Source organism: Mauremys mutica, chromosome 2 (assembly GCF_020497125.1).
Source record: "Mauremys mutica isolate MM-2020 ecotype Southern chromosome 2, ASM2049712v1, whole genome shotgun sequence".
Taxonomy (NCBI): domain Eukaryota; kingdom Metazoa; phylum Chordata; order Testudines; family Geoemydidae; genus Mauremys; species Mauremys mutica.
Window position 1 is genome coordinate 216,152,926 of NC_059073.1, and position 24,281 is coordinate 216,177,206.

Genomic DNA, 24,281 nt, shown 5'->3' on the forward strand with positions numbered 1-24,281 from the left:
TGGCACTCTGCGCCCCCCCCTTTTTTTTTTTTGGTTGCTTAGGGCGGCAAAAAACCTGGAGCTGGCCCTGCAGGGAAGAATTGGTAGGGAAAGTAGAAGTGGGTGGCAACCTGGGCAGCAGTGACCATGAGATGGTCGAGTTCAGGATCCTGGCAAAAGGAAGAAAGGAGAGCAGCAGAATACGGACTCTGGAATTCAGAAAAGCAGACTTTGACTCTCTCATGGAACTGATGGGCAGGATCCCCTGGGAGGCTAATATGAGGGGGAAAAGGAGTCCAGGAGAGATGCCTGTATTTTAAAGAAGCCTTATTGAGGGCACTGAAACAAACCATCCCGATGCACAGAAAGAACAGCAAATATGGCAGGCGACCAGCTTGGCTTAACAGAGACATCTTCGGTGAGCTTAAACACAAAAAGGAAGCTTACAAGAAGTGGGAACTTAGACAGATCACTAGGGAGGAGTATAACAATATTGCTCAAGCATGCAGGGATGTATCAGGAAGGCCAAAGCACAATTGGAGTTGCAGCTAGCAAGGGATGTGAAGAGTAACAAGAAGGGTTTCTATGGGTATGTTAGCAAGAAGGTGGTTAGGGAAAGTGTGGGACCCTTACTGAATGGGGGAGGCAACCTACTGACAGATGATGTGGAAAAAGCGGAAGTACTCAATGCTTTTTATGCCTCCGTCTTCACAGACAAGGTCAGCTCCCAGACTGCTGCACTGGGCAGCACAGTATGGGGGAGGAGGTGAGCAGCCCTCAGTGGTGAAAGAACAGGTTAAGATTATTTAGAAAATCTGGACATGCACATGTCCATGGGGCCGGATCTAATGCATCCAAGGATGCAGAGGAAGTCGGCTGATGTGATTGCAAAGCCATTATCCATTATCTTTGAAAACTCGTAGGGAGCGGGGGATGTCCTGGATGATTGGAAAACGGAAAATATAGTACCCATCTTTTAAAAATGGAAGAAGGAACTACAGACCGGTCAGTCTCACCTCAGTCCCTGGAAAAATCATGGAGCAGATCCTCAAGGAATCCATTCTGAAGCACTTGGAGGAGAGGAAAGTGATCAGGAACAATCAACATGGATTCACCAAGGGCAAATCATGCCTGACCAATCTGATTGCCTTCTATGATGAGATAACTGGCTCTGTGGATATGGGGAAAGCGGTGGACATGATATATCTTGACTTTAGCAAAGCTTTTGATACGGTCTCCCACAGTATTCTTGTTAGCAAGTTTAAACAGTATGTATTAGATGAATGGACTATAAGTTGGATAGAAAGCTGGCTAGATTGTTGGGCTCAACAGATAGTGATCAATGGCTCAAAGTCTAGTTGGCAGCCAGTATCAAGCGGAGTGCTCCAGGGGTAGGTTCTGGAGCTGGTTTTGTTCAACATCTTCATTAACGATCTGAATGATGGGATGGATTGCACCCTCAGCAAGTTCGCAGATGACACTAAGCTGGAAGGAGAGGTAGATTCCCTACCCCACTCCAAAGTGCCTGCTCTAACTTGTACCGGCTGGTTATGGTCCCAAAAGAACCATACACCTGATGGGGATTACCACTGTGGACCATGCTCCAGCCACTCCTCCTCCCTGGTCTAACATAACCCTCCCCACCAACATGTCGCTACATCAGGGAAAGCATAGGAGCTGAGGAGTTCTATAACTTTTGGGTACTCATCCATGTTGGGGGACTCCAGGAAGGAGGCTTGTGCGTGGTTTCTACTCCCTATTGTGGTCTGAGCAATGCATAGGGAGCGGAAGTGGGCACAGAATCTGCCCTACAGTGCTGATTGTGGCCCTCAACCTCAATAATGTTCAGCCCTCACCCTTAAAAGATTGGCTCCAATGACCTACAAATTGTTCTAAGCTTGATTCCATGGAAAAGGTAAGTACCTTAGGAAAAAATGCTCAAGAAAAACAATTCTGAAATGTAGTTGCCAGGAAACCCTGAAGAAATTCACTCTTCCTATTTTGTGTTTGGGAAGGTCGGTATATTAATGTTCAGGAGAGAACGAAATAAAGTGAAGGACAAGGAGGATGTCAAGCTACTTCAGACATTTAAATTTCATGAATATTGCATAACATGCAGTAATAACTATTTTGAAACAGGATTTGCTTTTTTGGCTTTTATGATTGATAACGTGAACAGGCATTCGTGACTACAGTTGCTAATTTTCCTTAGAGAATGTGTATTTCAGGCTGAACTGAAACTGCACTGAAGAAAGGAAATGAGAAGTTATTCTTATTTTAAGAATGTAATGACTTATGTTTTACATTTCATTGTTGTATTAAAAAAAATCATATGTCATTTAGGGGAATTAATCCATTATTGTTTTTAAGAATTATATTTCACTGATGTCCAGTTTTAGGCCACAAAATAGAATCAGAGGTTCATCTAGGTACTTTTGTTTGAAATCAGATTGACATGACTGTTCTTATATTGCCTTAAAATATTTGAAATGGGTCACCCACCAGAGAAGTCTACAAAAACAAACCAGAACACACACACTTCTCTTCTATAATTGCGAGTGTCGTTAGCACTGATGAAAAGTGCCAGACTGTTATTCATAGAACTGGCACAGCGTCAGGCAGCTGCACAGGAGGCTTGCACTGCACTGTTCCATCAGCAAGGTTCAAAGCCACAGTAGTTTGGAGGAAATAGAACAAGGGGTAACTCATTTTCCCATGCTAACTTAATACTTGGTCTTTCTTCTTAAACTGCCAGCTAGGGTACCAATTACTGCCAATTGTGGAAGTAGTTCTGGGCATTAGAAACTGGACATAGAACACAGTAAGCTTCCAAACACCCATCAGGTGGCAGCAAATTTTGCTCACCATTAATTAAGGCAGGATTTAAACAGACTAATTTTAGATGAAAAGCTCTGTATGCCATTACATATAGAAAGATGTATCAGAACTAAGTACATATAGAAGTACATTTTCTGGTTTTCTAGTGCACATTAGAGCAGCCTGAAGGCTGCTTTTGCTTGCCCAGGTTACATATAACCTGAAGGGCATGTTACAGCAGCTGGTGATTGCCTGGGAGCAGGGGAGTCCCTGCCATGCCCTTTTCCCTCAGCCATTCTCACTATACCCGCTCGAGGGAGGGGCTGGGTATAGGAGCCATTATGCAGGCTCTACAGCAGTAGAGGAAGAGAAAGGCCCTATTTTGGTGTGATGTGTCTGTGGTTACTTTGGCTTTAGGGCCACTTTGCACCAGCAGCACAGTAAAAAGTAGCCCTAACGCAGGAAAGAATCTAGGCCCTGGACTTGACTTTTCCCTAATTTCATACGTCAATTCCACGGGTATCTGACCATAATGAAATGCCCCGTCAAGTGTTATTTGCAACTTACCAGAGTCCTTTTGTAACATATGTTGGATTAACAGAGTGATAGTTATTCACTGTCTCACAACTTTGAAAAAATTATGTCGTTTCCAGAACAAACTTGAACAGTCCGACAATAAAAGAACAGTTAATTATCAAAGTTACTTTAAGGAGTGAATTAATTTTTCATTCTATGGAATTTTATTTTCTTAATTGTTAAGACCAAATTTGGATGCTTGCAACAATGTGATTTGCCAACACAAAATCCATTTGTGATACTAGCCAGATAGTAACAGCCAAGTTATAGAAAAAAGTATCCAGGATAGCTGCACATTTTGAGTTGGATGGAAAATTTTTGAAGACTATTAAAAGATTGGGCTTGGGTGTTTTGTTTTTGGTTTTGGTTTTTTTACAATTTCATATTAAAGCCTTACAATATATTTTATCTCTGTCTTTCAACCTGCTATGGACCACATGTGGGATTCACAAAAAATGGGAACAGAAGCTTAAAATGTTGTATGATTCATATCAGAATTTTGCACTTTCCATAAATTATTATAATAGAAGTGCAATAGCAAGTCTGTGCTAAGTAGAGATATAGTTGCATTTAAAAATGAGGAACATCCTTTGTAATGGACAAGCAAGTTGTGCGTCTATCCTCACAGCCAAATGTCCCATTCAGGACCCCATTTTATACTCTGATTTATACCACCATAGCATCCTCTCCACACTGGCCTCCCACATACAAACAAAACCCCGCTTTCAGTCCATGCAAATACTGATACTAAACTCATTTTCCTTTCCTATCGGTTTGATCATGTAACTCCCCTCTTTGAATCCCTCCACTGGTTTCCTATCCAACATCATATCAAATTTAAGTTGTCTGTCACCACCTTTAAAATGCTACATAACTCTGCCCCTCTCTATTTATCCTCTCTTAGCAAGTTTAATAATATCCTCCCCCATTCCCTCCACTCTGCCAGCACTCCCGGCTTCATCTGCCCATTCGTCAGACCTCCATGCCTTTTTCCATACAGCCCCCTATACATGGTACAACCTCCCTGAGCTCATCCACAAGGGCCCTACTCTATCCACATTTAAGTCCCTCTTAAAGACCCACTTCTGTTACGCTGCCTACAGTGAATCAGACTGGCTTGCATTTAAACTACCTTCTACAGAACCAGACTAACACGGCTACCCCTCTGATACTAAACTACCTATTGTTATTCCTCTTCCCCTGATACCAGTCTACTCATTTTATCCTTAGTCTATGAGCTCCACAGATCAGGACCATCTAAATGTGCTTACTAAACAGCAGATGACACTGCAAATAAATAATGTTATGAACTAAGTCTTCTAAAAGGCCTATTTTGAGAAACACACTGCCTGTAATTTGTTCCCAAAGTTTACAAGAAGTCTTACTTCACAGTATTCAGTGATGATGCAGAAACTCTCTCGTTCCACAAAGCTTGCATAAAACTTGACAATGGCTGGGTGATCTAGCTTGGAGAGTAGTTGTGCTTCTAGATTTGCTTCAACTGTTTCATTGGGCTTGAGGTCTCCAACAGAGATTTCCTTCAGAACCTTTCTGGAAAAAAAGATCCCTCAAGTTGATAAAAGCAGCAATATATGAAATCAAATAAAGCTTCAACCACAGTTATAGTTTCCTACCATGGCATCTTAATACCAAACATTTAACTGGAATAAGTTTGCTCTGGCTTTGCAATGTGAAGTGATCAGGCTATATCAAGTAAATATAAAGACACTACAGTAAAATGCTGGCAAACATGCTAGATATTAAAATGGTCCAATACCACTGCACATGATCTCAGGTGTGTTTGCAAAAAAATATTTTTGCCAATCCAGCAATATTTAAGAAAATACTTTTGCTCAGTAACTTATACTGTACTATTTTTTTCTTAACATACTTTCACTATTATGGCCTATCATATAATATCGAACGTACAGGGGAAAAAACAGATATTAGATTTTATAAACACTATTGAGAAGCAACATAAATTAGAGATTTAAACATGAAATAGGGAGTCACAAGATCTGGCTTGTATTCATAGTTCTGCTACTGCCTTGCTATGTGAGCGTAAGGAAGTCACTTTATCTTTTGTATGCCTCCGTCTTCCCATTTATGAAATCGGGATAATAATACCAACTAGAGACTGGGCAGGACCTGAACCCTGCCAAACTAAGAAGTACAAATACTGACTACAGGGTTCGAAGCAAAACTCCATATTCAAAATTACCAAACTTTGGGGTCAAAGATTGGTTCTGGAGGACCTAAATGTCCCCAATCCTGCAAAATCAATGGGGCTATGCATGTATGTAAAGTTAATCATGAGAGTGACTCATGGCTGGATTTGGCACTCAGACCCATCTCTATCTACTTCCAGAGTGTTGTGAAACAATCAATTTTTGGAAAACATTTTGTGATGACAGGCACTATAGATGTGAATATTATTCTTACTAGGATTTAAGAAAGAAATGTATGTGTATCAAATAAGGTGTGCATTTTCATACACTTGAACTAGGAACTAGAGAATATACAATGCTGATCTGTAGCTGAAGAAGTCTTTTGAGCATATGGAGAATATGACTGTATTTTATTAAAGCAAAATTATTAATTTCTAGTGACTTCTGAATAAATTAAAGGTATATTCCAAGCTGAAATTATGTCTTCATATTGTTTTTTTTAAATAATTTGCTGTTCACTGCTGCATGTTTGTAAAGTTGCAGTAGTTAAACATGACAGTAATAGAATTTTACAAAACTAGAGAAATTCACTTGCTCTGAAGAGTGAGTGTAGTAAATCCCCATAAGTGATTTTTTTCCCCAGACAGAACCCATCAGTTACTGAGTAACAATGCCTGAATTTTCACATAAACTCACCTAAGCCCCATCTGGCAGCCTGATGATAAAACATGCAATCTGATTTGCCTACATCTCCTCAAACTAATTCTGTGCTATTAAGACAGGTAATATCTACTGCAATCTTCTCATCTTAAGTTGACATCAAGACATTATTCTTTCCGTCACACACATCATGTCATGGAACTGACAAACAGAATGAGTCTTCATTAAATATCACTTAATACATGATCCTTAAATGCCAAGGACAGCAATAAAAACCTGACATGTCAAGGTAACTTGTCACCTTAGTCACTCAGTGATTTTGATGCTGCCATTAACTGTCAGACAACTGGCAGATGTTTATCTTATTAAAATTCAACCACAGAGCAGCAAATCAAGAAGCTGTACTTTTATAAATGAGCTACTGGTTTACTACTATACAATGCTAATTCATACCCAGAATTGGCAACTTGCTTGCATTTGGGAAACAAAATTTTGCAAAGCAATCAAGATTAAATTTACTTATACTATAAGTATGTGTGGGTAGATACACACACACACACATTATATACATATAAAATGTTTGATTTTTCTATGTTTAATATAAAAAAGACACTTGGAGATCCTTTCTGCAAAGCAGCCTTTTTGAATTGGTAATAAAGTGTCAAGGAAATTAGCTCAAACTCATCAGGATTCTGGTAAAGAAAACAGATGACAGTCTCGAGTTTCTTTTTTCTAACAATCAGAAAAGAAACAACAAAAAATGGTAAATAAATCAGCTCTAAACAGTGGCCTGGCCTACATTAAACGTACCAGTTAGAGTGACTGTGCATAAAGTGTATTATACAGGGAAGGGATATATCATGAGCATATAGTTCTCTTTCTAGTTAAGCTTGCCCAACTTTCCATTATAAAACACACTCTGTTCAGTTGTTTGTTACTTTGCCAAACTAACATTTTGGGCTGACATTTTCTATGCCAGCTGTCTGCCTCAGGCTGAATTTTTTAGAAAGTTTTGGCAAAAAGAATGGAGCCATTTCCAAGAACAAGGGCAGTGGGAAATATATTGTATTCCATATGTTATCAAAATTATTAGAATTGCATTTTAAGAGGCTCTAGCACCTCCATACTTTGACGTAAAATTTGGCAGGGGAGACAGAATGGCACCAAGAATGTGCTATTGATCATGTTCCTGTGAAAAACTATGCAAATTTGACCAAGTTATAAGCCTTTGAAAAAAAATCACAGTTTGCACATGCCCAGTAGAGTCTTGTTAGAGTTTGGCAGCTAAACTCTACATGCTAATGAGCATGCTCCATTCCAGAGTGCAGAAACTGAGCAGGATGTTCCCTGCAATTGCGGCCCCTGTGGAGCAGGGCACTGGTGTCTCTCCTGTGCTCTCATTGTTCCTGCTGCTGGCTCTTATGCAAAGTGGAGGAGTGCAAACTGCCTAACTGGAATGCAGAGGGGACAAGAGTCAGACCTGAGGGTTATAGTGAAGGGTGTAGACTGGGACTCCCATTTTAGAAAGAGTTAAACCAATCATATAGCTTTAGCCTAAACTTTTTGAGATGCAGTGTAGCTAAATGGATAAGATTTGGTTCCACAACAGTAACAACCTAAATACTATTCCCTGCCAGAGGTGGTGTTTTGCAACTAAGATCCTCAGTTGTATGATCTGTAAAATGGGGGGAAATAATACTTGCCTTATTCCTAAGATAGGCATATAAGGGCTTGCTCAATAATGACTGTGAAGAAAATAGAAAATTAATAAAACCAGTCCATGAAAGAAGTAAGACTTGAACTTGTGGTCATCTGGCTCCCAGCCCAGTGCTTATCCCTCTAACCAAAGATTATTTTGATGGGCAAAATCAGAGGTGGATTTACAGTGAAACACAGGGTGCCCTGGCACTGGGCCTGCCAACGACAGGGGACCCCAGAGCCAGGAAGCTGTGGGGGCAGAAGCTTGGTCCTGCCAGCTCCTGGGGCTCCTGCTGCAGGCTCCGCCCGCATGCACAGGCAGCAAAGCTCCTTCCTTCCCTGCCTCCTCCCCCAAGCATGCCATGTTCCCACCCCTCCCACTCCCTCTCAGCGCTGCCCCCACCGCCAAACAGCTGTTTGCTGGCACTCAGGTCGCTCCAGGAGGGAGGGGGAGGAGTGGGGCCATAGCACGCTCGGGGAAGGAGGCAGAGAAGAGGTGGGGGCAGGGCCTTGGGGAAAGGGGTGGAATTGGGACAGGGCGGAGCAAAGGTGGGGCCCCTCACTCCCCCTACATATAACCCCTCCGACGTGAACTGCTCAGGGCAAGAGGCTGGGAGCACCCTCACGACCCCAGCCCCCTGCCCTCCCTGACTCCTGCACCCCCCACACATACCCAGCCCCCGCAAGCCCTGACTCCTGCAACCCCCGCATGTCCCCGCCACCACCCCCACCCGGAGCACAAACGGGAGTTTCTGCAGGCCCCCCCCCGCCCCACACACACATTCCCACTTGCACCCCTTGCACCAAATAGGAGCTGCTCCAGGTAAGTGATCCATGCCCCAACCTCCTGCCCCAACCCTGTGCCCCCTCCTGCATCCTAACTCCTGGCCAGATCCTGCACCCCCAGCCCTGACTCCTGCAACCCCTCACACACACCCAGCCCCCTGCCCTCCCTGACTCCTGCACACACACCCCACACACTCCCAGCCATGATGCCTGCACCCCCAGCCACCTGCCCTGACTCCACAACGTGAACTGCTCAGGGCAGGGGGCTGGGAGTCCCCCCACAACCCCAGCCCTGACTCCTGCACCACCCCCAAACACATCCCCAGCCCCCTGCCCTCCCTGACTCCTGCACCCCCACCCCACCCCCACTCTGAGCACAAACAGGAGCTCCTGCAGCCTCCCACCACACACACACATTCCCACCTGCATCCCTTGCACCAGATAGGAGCTGCTCCAGGTAAGCGCTCCACGCCCCAACCTCCTGTCCCAACCCTGTGCCCCCTCCTGCCCCAACCCTGAGCCTCCTCCTACACCCTAACTCCTGGCCAGACCCTGAACTCCAAAACCCAGCCTGCTCCTGCACCCTAACTTCCTCCAAGACTCTGCACCCCCAGCCCTGAGCCCCCTCCAGTACCCTAAGTCCTGGCCAAACCCCGCACCCCAACATTTTTTTACATTTTTTTTATAAAATGCTCTTACCCAAAGTGCTTTACAATAGTTAGCTAATGGTACAAACAGTATTTGGAAAGATCATTAAGTGGTCCACCGAGACACTCAGCGATTTTCAAGTGGCCTGTGGAAAAATATGTTAGACTACAAAAACAATCAAGGTACCTTGCTTTATTTTCATTTACTTCCTATTACTTATAGGAGGAGGAGGAAGAAAAAAAGAATGAAAAACGGGGGCGGGGAGGGAGATAAGAGAGAATGTTCTTTTTCTTGGCTGGGTCCCAAGGAGGGGCCCCAAAAATGAAGCTGAGCACAGGGGCCCACTAACTCTAAATCCACTACTTGGCAAAATCTCTCTCTTTCTCTTTCCCTCTCCAATTTAGCAGCTTCTTTTTCATGCTCTTTTTACTTACGTAGAAATTGTCATTTTTGACTGGAAGGGCCAAAAGATTTCAGAAAGTCCTGGGTTGTAATTCAAAAGAGGGTGTGGTTGACATTTGGGTGAATTTTGAAGTTGGTGGGTGGTGGGTTTTGAGTAAAAGGGACATAAAATTTGATGAGGCATACTATGCAAAATTTCTGAAAAAGTGTGATTTTTACTGTTTATTTCTTTTTCCAGGAATGCTTGCCAGGCACCAAAATACTCTCAAAATTCACACACACCCCCCTCATGGAGTTCTGTCCACTTTACTTCTTCCTAAAGCAACCCACTATTTCAACTCCAAAGAAGGTGTAAGTTTCTGCCAAAGGCAAAAGTCTGATGTAGTCTTAACTATGTTACTCCATAACACAAAATAAGAGGAGGAAAGAAAACTAGAAAACTACTTTTACAAAGAGTTATGACATAATGTTGAAATAGCTTGGTTCACACTCCCACGCTTAAGCATCTGCAAACATCTAAACTCTTGGTGTTAGACATTCATAATTCAATCCAGGAAAGAAACTGTACACTTCTACTTTTTATCAGTTACAAAAAACACATGTAGCTATACACTGCCGGTAGATTTTAATGTAAGAAATCTTGTGGTGGACTATCTGCATTGATCAGCACTGACAGTACACATTCACATGCTCAGGATCTCCAAGACCACCACACTTATAGCACAAGCAATGGCTACCCTACCAGGCAAGAAAAACGTCTTCTACACTTCCGTGGTCTGAAGGCCTGTCAGAATTCTCAACTTAGACAACCCTTGCAGATTTATCATCTCCTCGTATGCTTTTCTCTTAGGAAAAAAGAAATGTTAGTGAATATAAAAAAAATAACCCTCAAAACTTCTTATAGTCAAATAGTACCACCCTCTAGCAAAATAATTGCCAACCTTGAACTTCTAAGGAGACAAAACAAAGTGCTTCTTTTTATAAGGTGCTGACTGCCAATATAAAGCTGGTCTAAATTAAAGTGCAAGTTACACACTGTACATGTTTCAGAGTGGTAAACACATTAGTCAGTGCCACAAGTACTACTCGTTCTTTACACAGTACATGGTACACCATTAATACTTGCAGTCCAGCTGATGAAAATCCACCAGCAATGAACCATTTAAAAAAAGACACAATTAGGCAAACTGAAATATTTTTAAATTATCCACTTTAAAACACCTGCCATGCACATATTATGTATTTTGATGGGAGATAATAGTCCTTCACTTTAGGAATCTGGTGAGCCCATATCTGGAATTAGAATTTAGGTCATTACCAAAATTAAAGAGAAGTTGGTGGGAGTTCAGAGAAGAGCAATAAGAATGACTGAGGGGCCAGAATAATTGATTGGTGAAGGAAAGTGTACAGAACTAATTATGGGCAGGTTTGGTAGCACTGCTTCCAGAGGCTGCCTGACACTTCCCACTGTCAGACCTTTTCACTTGCTTATAACTTTGACAAACTAACTGTTTGTGCTGTAGTTTTACATGCTAGGTAACTGCCTCAGGCTGAATTTTTTAGAATAATTCATCCAAATGTAAAAAATCCTATCAACCTTTTCTTTGAGAAGCTCTAACACCCATTTTTTGGAGGAGCAGGAGGCTTTTTTTTTTTTTTCATTTAAATCAGGGATGTGCCTTTTGATGATTTGATGAAAATCCAACCAAATTTGGCCAAGCTATAAGCCTTTGAAAAATCATAGCTCACATATGCTCTGTAGAGATTTCTTAGAATTTAGCAGTTAAAATCTTCAAAGATTCCATCACGCTTCAGCCCCTTATAGTTCCCAAATGTTCATACCCTGCTGATGACTCATATGGGTGTCAATTTTGGAGTGCTTGACTCTGTGGCCTTAATATTTTTTCAAGGTAGTTTTTTGCATGTAATACATATCTAGATTAGTTAAGTCTCAAAATACCTGATAAGTCTACTAATCTTTGAAGGGCGTAAAACTAAATAGAGACAGCATAGTACAAGAGGATATAAACTGGAGTCACTGGTTGAAACTTTGAAATGGAGTTTTACACTAAACATCAGGGAAAGTTTTCCTGACATAGATCTTTAAGAGATTGTGGGATGATTTTCCTCAAGGCGGTGGAAGCCCTTTTCTTAGAGGCATTTAAAAAAGACGGTTACTCACCTGTAGTAACTGTTGTTCTTCGAGATGTGTTGCTCCTATCCATTCCAGTTAGGTGTGTGCGCGGCGCGTGCACGGCATCTCGGAACTTTTTTACCCTAGCAACTCTGGCGGGCCGGCTGGGCGCCCCCTGGAGTGGCACCGCTATGGCGCTAAATATATACCCCAGCCGGCCCGTCCACTCCTCAGTTCCTTCTTGCCGGCTACTCCGACAGTGGGGAAGGAGGGCGGGTCTGGAATGGATAGGAGCAACACATCTCGAAGAACAACAGTTACTACAGGTGAGTAACCGTCTTTTCTTCTTCGAGTGATTGCTCCTATGCATTCCAGTTAGGTGATTCCCAAGCCTTACCTAGGCGGTGGGGTCGGAGTGAGACATGGCGGAGTGTAATACCGCGGAGCCGAAGGCTGCGTCGTCTCGAGACTGTTGCACCAACGCGTAGTGGGAGGTGAAGGTATGGACCGAAGACCAGGTGGCCGCTCGACAGATGTCCTGGATGGGGACATGGGCCAGGAAGGCGGCCGACGAGGCATGCGCTCTCGTGGAGTGAGCGGTGAGGCGGCATGGCGGCACGCGAGCAAGCTCGTAGCAGGTCCGGATACACGCAGTGACCCAAGAGGAAATCCGCTGGGAGGATATCGGCTCGCCCTTCATGCGGTCAGCAACCGCTACGAACAGCTGGGGCGAACGCCGGAATGGTTTAGTCCGCTCGATGTAGAAAGCGAGCGCCCTGCGGACGTCGAGGGTGTGCAGCTGTTGCTCCCGAGGTGAGGCATGCGGCTTCGGGAAGAACACCGGGAGGAAGATCTCCTGGTTGAGGTGGAAGGCTGACACCACCTTTGGGAGGAAAGCCGGATGAGGTCGAAGCTGCACCTTGTCCCAGTGGAAGACGGTGTATGGCGGACCAACCGTCAGAGCGCGGAGCTCAGACACTCGTCTCGCCGATGTAATGGCGACGAGGAAGTCCGTCTTCCAGGAGAGGTAGAGCAGAGAGCACGTGGCCAAGGGCTCGAAAGGAGGACCCATCAGCCTGGCCAGCACGAGGTTCAAATCCCAGGTCAGGGCAGGACGCCGCACAGGTGGGTACAAGCGGTCCAGGCCTTTAAGGAAGCGGGAAACCATTTGGTTGGAGAAGATGGACCGACATTCCACGAAATGTCGGATGGACGAAAGGCGGACACTGCTGCCAGGTGAACTCTCAAGGAGGAGACCGCAAGATCTTGCTCCTTAAGGTACCAGAGGTAGTCCAGGATGGTAGGGACAGGGACCACGAACGGATTGAGGCCTCGCTGGTCACACCAGAGCGCGAACCGCTTCCATTTCGCCAGATAGGTGGAGCGAGTGGAAGGCTTTCTACTCTCTAGGAGGACTTGCTGAACTGCCACTGAACAGTCCCTCTCTGCGTGGGTCAACCACTCAGGTACCAAGCTGTAAGATGGAGGGACTGCAGGTTCGGATGGCGGAGTCTGCCGAAGTCCTGAGTAATGAGGTCCGGCCACAACGGGAGGGGGATGGGATCCCGAACGGAGAGCTCGAGGAGCAGGGAGTACCAATGCTGCCTCGGCCAGGCCGGAGCTATGAGAATGATGGTGGCTCTGTCCCTCCGCAGCTTCTGAAGCACTCGGTGAATGAGCGGGAACGGAGGGAAGGCATAGAGTAGGCGATCCTTCCAGGGATACAGGAAGGCGTCCGACAGGGAGCCCGGCGAGTGACCCCAGAATGAGCAAAACAGGTGACACTTCCTGTTTTCCTTGGACGCGAATAGGTCTACTTGGGGAAACCCCCACCTCTGGAAGATCGTGTGTACGACATCTGGACGGAGGGACCACTCGTGAGAGAGGAACGACCTGCTGAGATGGTCGGCCAGCGTGTTCTGCACTCCCGGAAGAAAGGACGCTTCTAGGTGAATGGAGTGGGTCACGCAGAAGTCCCACAGGAGCATCGCTTCCTTGCAGAGGAGGGAGGAGCGGGCTCTGCCCTGCTTGTTCACGTAGAACATTGGTGTTGTATTGTCCGTGAACACCGTCACACAGCGGCCTTTCAGGTGGGTGCAGAAGGTGCGACAGGCTAGACGGATCGCTCGCAGCTCGCGTACATTGATGTGGAGAGCGAGCTCCTGCGGCGACCACAGACCTTGGGTGTGAAGGTCGCCCAAGTGAGCCCCCCAACCGAGCGCTGAGGCATCCGTGGTCAGCGTGGCGGACGGGCGAGGCGGATGGAACGGGACTCCCGCACAGACGACCTGCGGGTCTAGCCACCAGTTCAGGGAGTCGAGGGTCGGCCTGGAGACTGTGACCACCATATCGATGGGATCGCGATTCGGTCGGTACACCGACGCGAGCCAAGACTGGAACGGGCGGAGGTGGAGCCGCGCGTACGCGGTGACATACGTGCAGGATGCCATGTGGCCTAGGAGGCGGAGGCAGGAGCGCACCGTCGTGGTCGGGAAGGAGACGAGGTCCCGGATGATGGAGGCCATGGTCTGATGTCGAGATTGTGGCAGGCAAGCTCGGGCTATCACGGAGTCGAGGACCGCTCCAATGAACTCCACCCGCTGTGACGGAACCAAAGTGGACTTCTCGGCGTTGATGAGAAGCCCGAGCCGTCGGAAGAGGGACAGGATGTCTGTCAACTGGCCCATCACCAGCTGTCGAGACTGACCGCGAACCAGCCAGTCGTCGAGATACGGGTAGACATGTATCCGACGACGGCGGAGGGCTGCGGCAACCACCGCCATGCATTTGGTGAACACCCGCGGTGCGGTGGAGAGGCCGAACGGCAACACGGCGAACTGGTAGTGGGTGTTGTTGACCACAAACCGGAGGTAACGTCGGTGAGGAGGATAAATCGCGACATGGAAGTAGGCATCCTTCATGTCGAGGGCGGCAAACCAGTCTCCCGGATCCAGAGAGGGAATGATGGTCCCCAAGGTAACCATGCGAAACTTGGGCTTGAGCAGGAACTTGTTCAGCTCGCGAAGGTCCAGGATAGGACGTAGCCCCCCTTTCGCTTTGGGGATGAGAAAATAGCGGGAGTAGAATCCCCTGCCCCGCCTGTCTTGAGACACTGCCTCTATGGCACCCACGCTCAACAGAGTCTGGACCTCCTGTAAGAGGAATTGCTCGTGAGAGGGGCCCTGAAGAGGGACAGGGAGGGTGGGTGGGAAGGCGGGGGTGAAACAAATTGAAGGCGGTATCCCGACTGGACTGTCTGAAGTACCCAGCTGTCTGTTGTTAACTGGGACCACGCCGAAAATAAATGGGAAAGGCGGTTGTAAAATAAAGGGGAAGGATCCGGTAGGGAGAATGATGGGCCGTTCTCGAGCGTCCCATCAAAAGGCCTGCTTGGCCCCCTGAGGGGCCTTGGAAGAAGCCTGGCCCTGGCTATGCCGATTGCCGGACGGACGACGGCGATTTTGAGCCGGTCGCCGGCTATTGTACGGCCGATAGCGTTGCTGGTAGAAGGGCCGTGAGGGTTGCTGCCGGAAGGACCTGCGTTGTGTCGCCGGCGTGTGCATCCCTAGAGTGCGGATGGCAACGCGACCGTCCTTTAGGGTCTGGATCCGGGAGTCTGTCTTTTCGGAAAAAAGACCCTGCATGTCGAAGGGCAGGTCCTGCAGTGTATATTGCACCTCTGGTGGCAGGGTGGAGGACTGCAGCCAGGCTATGCGCTGCATCGACACGCCGGAGGCTAAGGTCCGAGCTCCGGAGTCCGCAGCGTCGAGGGCGGTCGTGATGGAGGACCTAGATGATCTCCTTCCCTCCTCTAACATCGCCGTGAACTCCTGGCGGGAGGCTGACGGCAGGAGCTCCGTAAACTTTGCCAGGGACGTTAGGATATCGAACACGTATTTGGCTAGGAGGACCATCTGGTTAGCAATGCGCATCTGCAGGCCACCCGCCGAGTAGACCTTGCGGCCTAGCAGGTCCATGCGCCGGGCGTCCTTGGACTTTGGCGCGGGGGCAGGTTGACCGTGCCTCTCGCGGTCGTTAACCGATTGCACCACCAAGGAGTCTGGGGTCGGGTGGGTATAAAGGTACTCATAGCCCGTAGGGGGAACTGAGTATTTACGCTCAACCCCGCGGGCCGTGGGAGGGATGGACGGGTGTTTGCCAGAGCGTGGTGGCGTTCTTTTGAATAGTTTTTACAAAGGGCAACGCCACCCGGACGGGAGTGTCCGCACCAACCACGTTGGTAATAGGGTCCTCGTCCTCTTGGACCTCCGCCACTGGGAGATCCATGGCCGTCGCCACTCGGCGAAGCAGGTCCTGGTGGGCCTTAAGGTCTATGGGTGGCGGCTCCTTGGTCGAAGCACCAGCCACCGCCTCGTCCGGGGAGGACAATGAGGACAAGCCCTGCACTACGGCCTCCTCCGCAGGGGCTACTGACTGTGCCTCGGCTGGGTCGTGCTGCATGGAGGACCGGCGGTCCGGCTGAACGGAGGGCTCACGTCGAGGCGAAGAGGCCGCCTGGCTAACCGTTGCCTCAGGGGCCTTGCGCTCGGAGGCCGAGTCTCTCGGGGGAAACGGTACCCCCTGTGCTTCATACTGGGCCCAGGGAACCCAGAAGCCCCACTTTTGAGCCCCTTGAGGATCACCGTGAGGGGTTGGTGGCAAGTGTGCGTTGCTGTCCGCACCGGAGGCCACCGATGCCGGGCGAGATGGCCAAGGAGGTGCTGAGGCGCTGACTGATTGTACCGCCGAAGGCGGTAGTCTGTCCGCAGACGGTGCCGAAAAACAGTGTCTGTCCATTCGGTACCGGGACGGTGACCGAGACCGTCGGCCACCGTGGTGCCAGGAGCTCGACCGGTGCCGGGAGCTCGACCGGGAGCAGGATCTGCGGTGCCGGGAGTGGCTGCGAGAGTCGCGGTGCCGGGAACGGTGCCGGGACTGAGACCTCCGACGGTGCCGACGCGACGGCGATCGGGACCTGGATCGGTGCCGGGAGTGCGACCGGTACCGGGATGACGAACGGTACCGGGACTCCGACCGGCGTCGGGATGGCGACCGGTACCGGGACGGCGAACGGTGCCGAGAGTGAGATCGGCGGGATGGCGACCTCCGTCGGGACCGGGAGCGTGACCGGGACCGGGAGCATCGTCTGTGCCGGCGGTCCGCAGAGGGTGGCCGGATCATCATTGCCGGTTTGCCTGCAGACGCGACAGCCCGCACCGGCGGTGCCGGGGGCCGGAGGCTCGGTGCCTCTACGAGCTGTATCAGCTCACGCGCCGCGGAGAAAGTCTCCGGCGTCGACGGCAGTCGCGGCTCAACCACGGACGGTGCCGGGGACCGTGGCGGTGCTGGACTCGACGGCCCTTGTGGCGCCGGAGTCAACGGCCTGGTGCCCGCCTGGTGCACGGCCACTGAAGGAGTGGTAGGTGGCGCCACAGCCCTGGCTGAGTCCTCAGCGCGGGACTTAGCGATAGCCTTCGCCAGCCTGCGTTTCCTAGCAGGCGAAAGGGAGCGGTGCCGGGTCTTCGCGGTCGCCGGCTGAGGCTGCGGTGCCGCGGTGCCGGAACGGTTCGGCGCGGCCGGAGCGCTCTGCACCGATGAGGCTCTCGGTGCCGGCGTGGCCGGTGCCGGGGGCTGTAACGACGCCTCCATGAGGAGCTGCTTAAGTCTATAGTCCCGCTCCTTACGTGTTCTCGGCTTGAAGGCAGAACAGATCTGACACTTGTCTGTCCGATGGCCCTCGCCGAGGCAACGAAGACAGGCGTCGTGCGGGTCCCCGATGGGCATAGGCCTCTGGCAGATTGCGCAGGGCTTAAAGCCCGGTGCCTTGGGCATGAGCCCGCACCGGGAGAGGAAAGGGAGGGGAAACCCCCCTAACCTTAACACTCAATGTAACTAACTAACTATAACAACTATCTACACGAACTATGAACTAACTATATACAAAAAACCTTTAGCGAGAGCTAGGGTAGTGGAGGACAGAGAGCACTCCACAGTTCCAACTGGCCGTCACGGGCGGTAAGAAGGAACTGAGGAGCGGACGGGCCGGCTGGGGTATATATTTAGTGCCATAGCGGCGCCACTCCAGGGGGCGCCCAGCCGGCCCGCCGGAGTTGCTAGGGTAAAAAAGTTCCGAGATGCCGTGCACGCGCGGCGCGCACACCTAACTGGAATGCATAGGAGCAATCACTCGAAGAAGAACTAGACAGGACAAAGCACTAGAAAATATATCACTGGGAACTATGACAGTATGTAAAGGTTCTTCAAAGGCCTAAGGAATCAATCACTTCATTGGCTACAGCAGTCCCCTTCCCAGTGTCGCCACTACAGGGAAACCTCACCAATCTGATAGTAGCAATGGGATCAGGCCAGCATAATCAAGTGAAGAATCAACTATTCATCTTGGGTAAGCATGTTACTCCTGCAATTTTTATTGAATACAAAATAATAAATATAAACCTGACCTGGCAATGTATTGATATTTTGTTACTCCATCTCAATCCTAAACTGGCTGAAATTGAAAAAGTCCTGTATTCAAGTACACTCATAACTTGGTAGGAGAAAGTCCTTTCTATCATTTTCTGTTCACCCTCTCCAGCCAACATATATTGTTCCAGATGAAACTATGTTTGCCGGGTGTGGTTAAAAGCAGAGGTCAACCTGATGCACGCTGGAAAACAACAAGCAGGGGAAACTCTCAAAAAATCAAGTATCAGAGGGGTAGCCGTGTTAGTCTGGATCTGTAAAAGCAGCAAAGAATCCTGTGGCACCTTATAGACTAACAGACGTTTTGCAGCATTAGTCTATAAGGTGTCTCAAAAAATCCTGTCCCTCAATATAATTATAGAAGCTGGCCAGTACTAGCAGTGCACTGCACCTGGACTTGTTTGGGACTCACAGTGCTGTGGAGACAATATGCTCATCTCGTGGGAAAAGAGACTGCCTCATATTGCCCAACAGCTAACCCTTTCTGGCTTACATTGGCAAGCTTTGAAATGAGGCCAGAGCCAGCCCAATGCTTCTTGGCTGAAAAAGTGCTAATATGGGGCAAGGAGGGACCTAAACAAACAAACAACAAAATCAGAGGTGGTATCCTAAGGTTTCCCTCAAGGATATGGGCACCCTAAGGGAATTTTTAAGTTTTAATTAACAGTGAGTGACTAAATGACACAGTGTTTTTTAATCCCAGTCTATTTACACTATTTACAATATTTTAGAGTCCATCTGGTATCTGTTTTCATTGATGGCCTCACAAAAAAAATTATATAATTTGGTATATTGGATCAGAAGTGATTTTAAAAGTCTAGGGGGAAAAAGCTAGTGTATTTTTCATTCCATCTAAACTAAACAGCAACATGAATTATTGACGGGGTAAGTTTGTTTGCTTTAATGAAAAAAATACATCTCTTTTAATGTCAAGAATGGATGTATTTAATAAACTAGTATGGTTGAAGCTACACAAATATATGACAAAATAATTGAAGGGTTTAATTAAACAAAATCTCAGTCTCACATACAGCAGGTGTTCATTTGATTCATACCACCCTAATATTTTAAAACAGACAAACTACTCATAGCTTGCAGATCTGTGAGCTAATCACAACAAATATTTTACATTTCAGAATAATTTTGATTTCAATATGGGGAGTTGTAGCACAACTCACATACGTCTGTCTTAGTACAGTTTAAATAAAGTCAATAACCTAACATAATTTCATTGTATTATGAAATAAGAATTCAAAAAATGTTGTGTCCATAATGTAACTTTTATGAATTTAATAAACTCATAAAAAGCATTTATAAATTGAAATTTTGGCCAAATTTTCAAACTTGGGTTCCTGAAGTTAGGTTTCTATGTCTATATCTTGAGGCCTAAATAAAAGTAGCCTGATTGTCAAAGGTGCTGAATACCCGTAGCACCCATTGAATTTAATAGGATCTGTGGGTGCTTAGCACTTCTAAAAAAATCAGGCCATTTTTAGGTTGCCTAGATATGACTTTAGGAGCCTAAATTTTAGGCACCCAAGTTGGAAAATGTTGGCCTTTTATTTTATCACTTTGCATGAACTCTACAGCTTTATTTGAATAATGACAGAAATATTACAAAATTGTTGAAAATAATAAATGCCTGGAGACTTCCATCTGGGGGAATAGGGAAACCAAAAATATTTCATGTAAAATGACTGGAACAATAATTATGGTCTATGAAGTCAATAAAACATAAAAGTAGACAGTAAAAATACAAAGGGTGAGCGATCTAACCTGAATAAACTTTATAGTAGCTAACAAGGGTACAAAATTGAGAAAAAAAGACTGTTTAAACTATTCTATTGCAATATTGCAAATAGACTAACAAAATAAAATTCACAAGCCAGCCTTCTCCCCAACCTTCCCCACTAAATAGATCCCTCTTACACAAACCTATTCTATTATTTTCTATTCAGATTCTTATATTATGGTCATCTAGGACTACCAATAATTTCAATCTTAAATGTACAAATATTGGCCAGTTTGCAGATGGTGGAACCCATTGCTGTGTATCAGGGACTCCAGAAAAAGGAGAGGGGGTCAGAGAGAGACAACAGTCAAATACATGAGACTATGCTATAAGAACTGCTAACCTAAAACCATAGTGATTTAAAATAATGCATACAATGTACAATGTTTAAATACACTGCACTGGACAATAATGTATTCTGCTACTGTGCAAGTCAGGGTAGAATTTTGACACTCTATTTGGCAGTGTTCTAATATTAGAAGTTTCTAGGTCAAGTGTTATAAAATGTTATCGAAATTACAGTATATGGAACAATAAATTAACAGCCACCTCAGAACTAGATTTGCTATATGATTTCTCATCACCAAATGGGAAAGTCCTTTAAAAATGGATTGCAGTTGCCCTTGCGTGGTCACAAAGATTAATCCTGAGAAGGTACAAGAGTGCATATGTTTCATATACAGACTGACAGATTGGTACAGCAGAAAATGCATTGGAAGAGCACCCCTCTTTACAAAAACGATTAATTCTGTATCTCACGGGAGGAATTAATTTCTTGTATAAAGGAAAGTACAGATTTGCAAGTGAAAATAACAAGAGACTGATAGAGAAGGGAGGTGGGATAATGTTTTAGCAGTTCAGAATTTTGATATTGGTTAGATGCGTATGTTGTTTGTGCATTATAAATTGGTTACATTACTTGTTGACTTATGGCTTTGATCATTCTTATATATAGCTTTATATTATGTTAAAATAAAAATGTTAAAAGAGTTAGGAATCTCTCCCCAACAATTCCAGTAAATTATCTGCAATCTAACCAATATAAAGATTACTAGCCAATCACACTGCTTCTGTTTTAAATTAATGTTATAGTCTTGCTGGTATTTTGGGGGGGGAGGAAGGGGTTTAGGATTTTTTAAAGCGAATTTAGTGCAGGTATAATACAAATATTTTAAGTTTTCACACACTGCTTGGTAGGGTGACCAGATGTCCCAATTTTATCGGGACTGTCCCGATATTTTGCCCTGCAGCGCACAGGCGGAGGGGGCTCGTGCCCCCGTACCCCAACTCCACCCCGGCCCCGCCCCGACTCCACCCCTCCCCCCAATTGGATCCCTCCCCAAATCCTTGCCCCACCCCCTCACTGCCCTATTGGATCCCTCCCCAAATCCCCGCCTTGACCCCGCCTCTTCCCCAAGCACGCCACATTCCTCCTCCTCACCCATCCCTACCAGGCTTGTGCTAATCAGGGGTATGGCGGCGCAAGCGCTGGAGGGAGCGGGGAGAAGCAGGACGCGACAGCCAGCTCAGGGGAGGTGGAGGCAGAGTGAAGGCGAGCTGGTGTGATGGCGGGGCGGGGCGCGGAGCTGCCGGTGAGTGCTCAGCCCCCACCAATTTTTCCTATGTTCCGGTGGCTCTTGGTTGTTTTTCCTTTCTTTCTTTTTTTGGCTTTTGTTTTTGTTTTTTCCTCCGCTGCCGGCTCTTGGGATTTTTTTGTTTTTTGTTTTTGTTGCTCCAAAACAAAAAAATCCCTCCCCCACGTCCCAATATTTCACATCTCTCATCTGGTCACCCCACTGCTTGACCAGCATGTCTTATCCTTGAGTTGAATGTCTCAGCTTTAGAGGGTGAGAAGACAATTCAGTCTGCGTTCATTAAAAACCAAAGAGGCTCTGTAGGCCAAACTCATTCTACACACCAGGGGCTCCTGCACCCCTCCATTCTCTCTCAAAAGCTCCCTCTGTATCACTCTCCTATCTCCCTTTTTATTAAGAACTTCTTGTTAAACACCCACAAACAGTCCTTCATGCCAGGGGCTCCGTGTGGTCCCCATTTCCCCCCTCCTCCAGATCCCCCACTCCCACCTTCCCCCCATGCCAGGGGCTCTGTCCCCTCCCCCTCCATTTCCTCCATACACATGCCAGGAGATCTGTGTCACTTCCCCCATACCATTGTGTTCCATTCTCCACCCACGCTAAGCATTATGTGTGCCCCCTCTTCCACGCTGGCCTCCTATTCCCCCAATGCCAGGATTTCTGTATGCCCCCCATACCTCCTGCCCCCCACACCATGGTCCTCAGTGTTTCTGTTTGCCCCCATTTTCTCCTACCCACATATTAGGAGGTAAGAATGCGCCGCAGCCCAACTCAACACTCCAGATCCGCCCCTTCCACTGGGAAATCTCTGCCCCAAATGTGACAAGGTCTGTAGATCCTGGATTAGTCTCATTAGCCACCTGCAGATCAACCTTTGAGAACTGGCTATCATTTTATGATTGACAATCATCCAAGGAAAAGCTTCCATTCTCCATTTTCATCAATAATTCCTTATATAAAAAGTTAAAATTACTGAATTTACCTACAATATTTTTAAAATATTTAGTTGAATCTCTTAATATAAACTCATGCGCTACCACTGAGCAATTCAATATAGTTATTGCTGAAATCAATAATCTTCTTTAATATCAAAGAAATGTAGAAAATATAAAATTATTGGGCCAAATTCATCTGCGACGTAACTCCACTGAAATAAAGGTACAGCAGGGATTAATTTGCCCAGTTGGCTGCTATCCTACACCTTTGCAAGCAAGACAAACTTCAGACTGGTTTAGTGGATCATACATGCTAATGCTGGCGAGGGAGGAGGAAAGGGGGGAACCAAAAAACAAAACAAAAACAAACAAAAAACAAAAAAACACAGAATAGCAAACCACAATAGTTGTGGCACTCCTGCTAAGCAATAGGCCATATTATTGTTCTACGAAGAGTCATCCAAGTGCCTTGATTTGTATTTTAGAAATCTTTTCCTTTGGATTTATTTATTTTTATTACCTTTATAGAATTTAAATTATTTTAAGTTGTTTATGATCAGGTGGTCTTGACAAAAAAAAAACCAAAAAAAAGTTATGGTACCTAGCAGAGATGGACACTGATTTAGCTGTCCCATTAAAATGATTAATAAAGACAAAAAGAATCCTCCTTCTAAAGCCATATTTTTCAGCTCATGTATACCTTTCCTTGGAGAAAATCAGAAATACTTTAATTACCTTTTTTAGCCTTTTTATACATTTAAACTCAAATATTGATAGACTAATTAAAATGAAGAAATTGCTGTGGATTCAGGAATAGTTACTAAAAATATTGCTGGATACAGACTATATAGCATGATTTTTAGAAGTCTCTCTCTAGATGTTGCTCTACCACCACCTACTGTTCATCACTATTTTAACTGATAGAATAAAGTGGATAGGCACTTTCTCCTCCTGACTAGTCATGTTTAAAAATATAATTAAATGTCACAGATGCCAGTTGCTGCTAATTTTAATGGAAAACAAAATATTCTTTGGGGATTTATGTTTTCAAGGGCCAAGGAATCCATTTACAATCTATATCTGAAGACTGCATTCCATGAACATAGCTAAAAACTTGCAACTGAAATAGACATTTTTCCCATTGTGACTTCCATTCAATCAACAAACTGTACATGTTCAACATACTGTGTTTTAATATCAACTCCGGTAACCACTGATTGCTAAATCAGATTCTCTTTTAGGGAAATAGATTAATGGTTAAGGAAAATAAAGTGTAACATTTCATTATTTGGTTTTAAGCATTCTTTGATGAAATATTCTGTAATTGCCATGTCACATTTATTGAATCTCCAGATTTGTATTTTAAAACACCAAAAAAAGGAAGTTTGCTTGTGAGAGTAAGTGGAGATTACTCTGAAAAAATAATTCCCTGAAAGAGAGCCCTACACATAAAATGTAGGCATTATCCATGGTGCAATTAATGAGTTTAGTGGTATGCTACAGTGACCCTTGGATTACAGGAGACGCAAGAAGGCTCAGAAGATATACTAAGCAATTGTTGTAAGCATGTGCAAACAGTACAAGGTCAAATTAAAAGATTTTATAAAG

At 46.1% G+C, this 24,281-nt stretch overlaps 1 protein-coding gene across 8 annotated transcripts in view; it reads right to left on the reverse strand.

Annotated features, from left to right (window-relative positions):
• NEK11 (NIMA related kinase 11) overlaps positions 1–24,281 on the reverse strand; it is a 186,599-nt gene that overhangs the window by 134,307 nt on the left and 28,011 nt on the right. For all 8 annotated transcript variants that reach the window (XM_045004772.1, XM_045004773.1, XM_045004771.1 and 5 more), the window contains exon 3: positions 4,758–4,923. In XM_045004772.1, the coding sequence (XP_044860707.1) occupies positions 4,758–4,923 (166 nt within the window). The remainder of the gene's footprint in view (positions 1–4,757; positions 4,924–24,281) is intronic.